We start from the raw sequence: 8,078 nt of genomic DNA on the forward strand, positions 1-8,078 counted from the left end.
TAATACTGGTATGAGCCTTTTTAGCAACGCTGCCCACATTTAGAAAGCACACTCCTGTAGGCTTCCAACTGCGTCCGTCCTAAAAGCGCTTAAAGTCATAGTCAGTCTATCTTGTGTAAAAGATAAGTATTGATTTCTTTAATGCAGGTATGAGGCTTTTTAGAAACGCTGTCCAAATTTAGAAAGAACACTGCTGTAGGCTTCCAAATGCTTTCGTCCAAGAAGCGCTTTAAGGCACAGTTCTTCGTGTGTAGCAGATTCGGCTCACCATGTCAGATCTGCTCGGGCTTTTAAATGGGATAAGCACATATTGAACCTGTATGCACTAGTACCAAAAATCTTCATCCTGGTTACTTTCTGCGTGGGGTTGAAAAATGTTGATGAATGTGTTTTGTGATTCTGTATTTCGATGAATGTTTTGTCATTCTGTATTTCGATGAATGTTTTGTCATTCTGTATTTCGATGAATGTTTTGTCATTCTGTATTTCGATGAATGTTTTGTCATTCTGTATTTCGATGAATGTTTTGTGATTCTGTATTTCGATGAATGTTTTTCTTTTTGCTTTTTTTGTTTTGCATTTTTAACGTGACACTAGTGTCAATTCCCGTCGCGATATAACCCTTCGTGGTTGAAAACGACGGTAAACACCAAATAAAGAAAGAAAGTGTCAATTCGCGAAATCATTTCAACGGAAAATGTCCACTCTGCTCAGAGAAGGCAGGGTGTTGAGTTTTGGTATATGTCCAAGTGGTGATGTTCTTATCCCGTGTAAATCCATGGACGGATCTATAGTGTTTTAAAAGATGGTTAACGCCGGTGGAAAGTATCCTTGAGATATTGTTTAAAGTACCCCAACGAACATTCTTCACCTTTTCCATCGTCACCGCGACATCCTGCAATCAAAAGACCACTCTCATGTTGCTGTGTGATTTGCTTCGTCATTACTTAATACATGTACCTCGACCATTTTAGTGTCTCTGTTTCTACCGTGTTTAGGTTTTCGTGTACACACGCATCTCAATATCTCGTTAACTTATGTGTTTGGTCTGTTTCCATTGTTTTCTACCTTCGTGTGTGGCATCGTAATCAATCGTTTATTAATTATTATTTGTCTTTGTTTCTATGGTTTCAGGTTGAAAACAAACATCAGAAGTGTTACCACCACAGTCGCTGGATTTCACATCTGTTCCCCACTGCTGTTGGCTGTCTCAGATTAAATCCATGCTGCTCCGTCACCCTCCGGTCTTCGTTTCACCTTTGCAGCTTTCAAATCAAAGACTTTGTCAGTTTTTACACTAAGACTTTTTGCCGCTGCAAGAGTTGCTGCTCTTTAATCAAGCTCAACCAATCAGATTCCCCGAACCAAATCTTTACTCAACAAGATGGCGGCGGGTGGCGTGATGACGACATATCCGGGCACTTTAGCCCTGCCTAACAGCTCGGATTTTGATTGGTCCACGTCGTCTCCGCGATATCTAGTCGGCCCCGAAAACCTGAACGCCAGTCTGCCAGGATACCAAACGGTGAGCACCATGGGGAATATCACAGAGACTCCGTCCGACTTAGACAGGTTTTACCAGTGGTACTCTCCCATCCACGGCGTCCTTGCGCCCATCGTCTGCGTTCTGGGCATCGTGGCCAATTGCCTGAACATCGTGGTGCTGACGCGCAAGAACATGGTGTCTCCGACCAACTGTCTGCTCGCCGGCCTGGCCATCTCGGACGGGCTGACCATGGCGGCTTACTTCCCCTACGCCATCCTCAACTACCACGTCTACAAGAACGCCATGCCGCCCTTCGGCAACGCGCAGTACCTGCTCTTCTTTGCCATCTTCAGCGTGGTCGTCCATTCTATCTCCATCTGGTTGACGGTGTCGCTGGCGGTATTCCGCTTCATCGTCATCCGCTACCCGCGACGTGGCACCAAGCTGTGCACGCTGCAGCGCTCCAAGCTGACCATCGTCATCACCTGCATCGTCGTCACCATCGTCTGCATCCCCAACTCCGTCAGCTACAACTTCGTCCACGTCACGCAGAATAACGTCACTGGCTGGTTCATTGACGTCAGAGATGACAGCTCCGGCTACCTGTTCCTCAAGAGCTTCAACCTCTGGGTCCAGGTAGGATTTTCATTGTCATTACTTTAATTTATTGTCCCACCACCTGCACATAGGTCTCTTACGTGCCACTATTGTGACAGGGGAGTGGGTCATGGATACCGTCTGGGCCCGGTGTCCAACCCGTGGCCCACGGATCACAAGTCTAGTACGCTATCAAAGCTTGAGTAGAGAACGTTTAAAAGAGAAAGGTTATTTGTTAAATCTAAAATGTTTCACAGGGATGACACAGCCGGATAACGATTCCTCATGAACGTTTGTGTCCAGGTGTGATTTTTTACTTGAGGGGAACCCTAGCCACACGTTCGAGTACACGATGTATTACAACTTCTACCTCCATGTTTTCCTTTTTTAGCACCAAACCAAACGTGTTTATGTGTAAATCAGAGATGACAGCTCAAATGATTCAACTTGTTTAAATCATGACGTTTTGATAGAGAAAACCCCAAGCCAAAATGAGATCGAAGTGGTCTACGAAGAAATGAAAAATATTACTATTATTTGTCAGAAGAGCTCGTGATGTGCCCTACTTCCAGTGGAAATGTCTGGCACTTTGCTTTGTCGTCATGTTCACGACTTTTCATTCACAACGTATACCAAACACAAAACAATGGGCGTATGTCCAAATTCCAAGTAGGGTGTGGTTATGAGCTTCAGGTGAAACGTAGATTGTTGAAGTGAAGGCCCATCTGAACTGTGGAGACATCCCGGATTTAGAGATTCGTGTTGCCGAGGACAGAGATTTTAAACATTCACCCCGATAGACCCAATCAAAGTTATCATTACTGCAAGGACTCACGGTTAATTTGCAACTAAGCTCTGTAATAGCGCTCAACACAAAATCCATAAACATTTAAAAGGAAAGGCACATGCTTAAAATTCACTGAACGAAATACATCATCAGAAGGAGAGAGAGAGAGAGAGAGAGAGAGAGAGAGAGAGAGAGAGAGAGAGAGAGAGAGAGAGAGAGAGAGAGAGAGAGAGAGAGAGAGAGAGAGAGAGAGAGAATGACAATGACAATGACAATTCTTTATTTTACGAGGGTAACAGAATAAGCATTGGTATACTTTTTTGCATCTGGCCCTCGCCCTAAAGAGGGACTAAATCTACTATAATAACTACTACTACATACATACATAATTAGGGAAACAGTATAAGTTTATGTACATAAGCGCATTATATGAAACATTGTAGTTTATAAATGTTCATGACAAGGTGCAAAGCAAACATTTGCAAGTCAATTAGAGTCAGAATATTATGCAATAGTACATCAACTCTGCAAGTCAATGGATATTATGCAGAACATCATAATTTCATAAACAAAACAATAAATCAAAAGTGAGTGACTGTGTCCCAAAGGACATAACAATCAAGAGAGAGAGAGAGAGAGAGAGAGAGAGAGAGAGAGAGAGAGAGAGAGAGAGAGAGAGAGAGAGAGAGAGAGAGACAGACAGACAGAGACAGAGACAGAGACAGAGAGACAGAGAGAGAGAGAGAGAGAGAGAGAGAGAGAGAGAGAGAAACTGAAACTGAAACTGAACTTTATTACCAGAGGATAGAGGTTTTAGGCAAAGCCTAATCTTACAACCTGTCCCTTATACAAACACTTAATACAGACGCAAATATAGATAGTAAGAAGGAAAAAAGGTTATAGTTACTTATACACACTCGAAAATAGGAAAACAATATAGTGTGGAAATTGCAGCATAGGTGCAATAACGCAGAGAGAGACAGAGACAGACAGACAGACAGACAGACAGACTGACAGACAGACAGACAGACAGACAGACAGACAGACAGACAGACAGACAGACAGACAGACAGACAGACAAAAAGAGAGAGCTATAGAGAGATTGTCACATGCTTACCAGAAAGAGAGGGGGTATGCAATTCTCATGGAGTGAAGAATACATGATGTCTTAATTACTATTTATGTTGTCCTAGACAACACTCATATTCATTTCAGTCACGGGAATAATAATTACCACGTTGCTTTCGTTCGTAAATGTCAAACACCCCATTAACATTTCCCTTAGCAAGCAAGTCTTTGTTTAGATTTCCAAGGCTTTGTGGGTTTAAATAATACACATATTACGTATATTTTGTTTTTTGTTTTGTTTCTATAAATGAAGCATGAATAACGAAGGGAAAAAAAACTAAAATCTTTCTTGAGTAAGGGTTAAATGAGAATTCTACGTTCTGATCAATCATCCAAATTCCTGTATTTTTTTATACAAATTATGTCTCGCTTGCAGTTTTCCTTTTTCAAAATGTGCTTGTCTTTGGTGTTGAAAAATGGAAATCATAAATCAATATGTAAAACCTGTTTCTGTTCAAATAGGCAACACCGACATTCTTTTCTCAACATCAGCTAGAAACCTTGGATTCACCCTTTCATCTGACTTGACCCTTAACAAACATATCTTTAGTCTGTAGAGCAGCTTATTTTGAGCTCCGTAAGATCAGCACCATTCGCCACACACTCTCCTCTCAAACAACTAACACTCTTGTCTGTGCCTTTGTTCTTTCTAAACTTGACTACTGCAACTCTCTTCTCTCTGGCTGTCCTCTGTACCACCTGCATAAACTACAAAAAGTCCAAAACTCGGCAGCACGCCTCATTCTCAAAGCACGAAAACGAGATCACGCAACACCACTTCTTCGCACACTGCACTGGTTACCTATTCAAGCCCGCATTGACTACAGACTGTCCACCCTCTGCTTTAACTTCTTTTCTGGCTCGTCTCCTGCTTACTTCTCTGAACTCCTCACCGTCTATTCTCCAGCAAGACAACTCCGTGCCTCTTCTGACTGTCGCATCCTTACCATTCCACACACCAAAACCAAAACATACGGACAACGCACTTTTACTTTCTGCGCACCCACACAATGGAATTCTCTCCCCTTTCACATCCGCCACTCTCAGTCACCCCAAGCATTCAAACGAGCACTTAAAACACACCTCTTCAAGAAATACCACCCCTGATTTTGTTTTTCTCAGTCCATCAGTAGGCTACATGTAGTGTATAATATAAACATCTAGGGCTGTTTTCAGTATTGTTGATAACATGTTCTGTTTCATTAAGGGTATTCAGCTGGTATTTCCTTGTTTTTCACTACCCATTTTATTCATTTTTACATTTAGTCAAGTTTTGACTAAATGTTTTAACATAGAGGGGGGAATCGAGACGAGGGTCGTGGTGTATGTGTGTCTGTCTGTCTGTCTGTCTGTCTGTCTGTCTGTCTGTGTGTGTAGAGCGATTCAGACTAAACTACTGGACCGATCTTTATGAAATTTGACATGAGAGTTCCTGGGTATGATATCCTCAGACTTTTTTTCATTTTTTTGATAAATGTCTTTGATGACGTCATATCCGGCTTTTCGTGAAAGTTGAGGCGGCACTGTCACGCTCTCATTTTTCAACCAAATTGGCTGAAATTTTGGTCAAGTAATCTCCGACAAAGCTTGGACTTGGGTATTGCATTTCAGCTTGGTGGCTTAAAAATTGATTAATGACTTTGGTCATTAAAAATCTGAAAATTGTAAAAAAAACAAAATTATAAAACGATCCAAATTTACGTTCATCTTATTCTCCATCATTTTCTGATTCCAAAAACATATAAATATGTTATATTTGGATTAAAAACAAGCTCTGAAAATTAAAAACATAAAAATTATGATCAAAATTAAATTTTCGAAATCAATTTAAAAACACTTTCATCTTATTCCTTGTCGGTTCCTGATTCCAAAAACATATAGATATGATATGTTTGGATTGAAAACACGCTCAGAAAGTTAAAACGAAGAGAGGTACAGAAAAGCGTACTATCCTTCTCAGCGCAACTACTACCCCGCTCTTCTTGTCAATTTCACTGCCTTTGCCATGAGCGGTGGACTGACGATGCTACGAGTATACGGTCTTGCTGCGTTGCATTGCGTTCAGTTTCATTCTGTGAGTTCGACAGCTACTTGACTAAATGTTGTATTTTCGCCTTACGCGACTTGTTATTACTTAGTTAGTGGAAGAATTTTTTGTAATGTATGTTTGATGGTGTATGCTTTTAATTAAGCGTTGTTGACTATGAATGTAGATGTAAATGCTTGTATAACTGTGTTTTAATTTTAAATGTGTCAAGCGCAAAGAGCATAATTGTAAAGTTATGATGTTGCGCTATATAAATGCTCATTTGTTATTATTATCATTATTAACTGTATAAAAATAAGACAATGATAAAGATATTCTCTGGTGGTCTTTAATAGTCAGCAGATTATATTTTGTACTAATATGTCTTCCATGTCTATGATTTTTGAAATAACGCAATTATACTTTCTTTCTTTATTTGGTGTTTAACGTCGTTTTCAACCGTTCAAGGTTATATCGCGACGGAACGCAACGCAATTATACTCGTATTCCCACAACGATAGTACCAAATCATAAAAAGAAATGGAGATTTCGATATTAAGATATCAACATTTTCTTAAAGTTATCTGGTAAATCAACATTTTGTTCTTATAAATGTCATAGCATAAGATTGAAGTTACATGTATCTGCACAGAAATAAAAAAAGTTTTTTTATTTTAGTCAGGCATGCTCGTGACGTGCCCTGATTTCAATTGATATGTCTGGATATTTTCCAGAACATCAAGTCAAACCCCTACATTGATTTACGCCGTTTTATCAAGACAACCCAGTTATACCTTCGTGGAATCAATTAGTGTTGCTTGCCACAGTTTGAACTTTGCAAGTAAGCCTACAGCATCCTTGGGAGATAAAATAACTTTCTTCCCAGCAATTGTTCTGGTAATTTATGGAACTCATGTGAGCAGGTATGAGTTTTTGTGTGAATTAAACAGACAGCTTACCGTTTTCTGAACAACAGAAAAGGAAAGTTTGCATTTATAGATTCAATTATTGCTGTCTGCGGCAAGTTCACGGTCAGTCCAAATGAAAGGTTGCAATAGATATGACAAGTTTGTGGTTGAACAGACAGATTGCATATTTCCTCACATTATTTAAATGTCTGAAACACTTATACTCTATTGCGTTTTCAAGATTTAACAATGCAGAGATGCACAAGCTTTGTTAGTAAACGTTGTCATTTGATTTCAGTTGATTTCCTACAAAGAATGTGTTTTCGTTCTTTCAAAATGTGAACGTTTTATAAAAGACCAATGGAAGATAAAAGAAAACTGTGTTTCATCCGGAAGTCTTTCCTAAGCCATATGGGTATTTGTGTAAGTAAATTACCTGGCATAACGCTCCATCATTTGAGATTAGGAGGACTCTCCGTGTTTGTCCAATGTCTGTCTGTCTGTCTGTCTGTCTGTCTGTCTCTCTCTCTCTCTCTCTCTCTCTCTCTCTCTCTCTCTCTCTCTCTCTCTCTGTCTGTCTGTCTGTCTGTCTCTCTCTCTTTCTCTCTCTCTCTGTCTCTCTCTCTCTCTCTCTCTCTCTCTCTCTCTCTCTCTCTCTCTCTCTCTCTCTCTCTCTCTCTCTCAGTGTGACGAAACGTCAAAAACTATAGGTCTCCCCAAAAAGATCTAACTCCGATCTTGTGTATCGCAAAATACGCACTCCTTTGAAGAAAACGGCACCAAGTTTTTAATACAAATTTCCTTTATTGAGAACGTCATCTTCTTTGAAAAAACAGTGTGAGTAGGTACACATCCGGAGAGTAGATTATAAGATCAAAGAACTCTCACGTTGTGTATCGGGTTTACCCAAAGGTGGTTTTGTTAGACTTACAGCGAAGCTCTCTTTTCCATCTAGAACATTAATACTCGTGCTCAGGTTTCACGTGCTAATGGCTTTGCCAGGCTGATGGATGTAGGCCAAATACGAGGGCGTGGGGTCATTCAGGGTTTTATACTCGTTAAAGTAGTCAATGCGGTAAACATTCAAATGGGGGATTGTAAAGAATTTGCAACAGATAGAATGCTATCGTTTAATTAAAGACATTC

General features: G+C 40.2%; 1 protein-coding gene across 1 annotated transcript in view; it reads left to right on the forward strand.

The window, feature by feature from the left end:
- Positions 1 to 1,178: 1,178 nt before the first annotated feature.
- LOC138978902 (G-protein coupled receptor dmsr-1-like) overlaps positions 1,179 to 8,078 on the forward strand; it is a 14,122-nt gene continuing 7,222 nt past the window's right edge. Inside the window, exon 1 of the mRNA XM_070351718.1 lies at positions 1,179 to 2,122. Coding sequence (XP_070207819.1) covers positions 1,385 to 2,122 — 738 coding nt within the window. The 5' untranslated portion in view covers positions 1,179 to 1,384. The remainder of the gene's footprint in view (positions 2,123 to 8,078) is intronic.

Source organism: Littorina saxatilis, linkage group LG10 (assembly GCF_037325665.1).
Source record: "Littorina saxatilis isolate snail1 linkage group LG10, US_GU_Lsax_2.0, whole genome shotgun sequence".
Classification (NCBI taxonomy): domain Eukaryota; kingdom Metazoa; phylum Mollusca; class Gastropoda; order Littorinimorpha; family Littorinidae; genus Littorina; species Littorina saxatilis.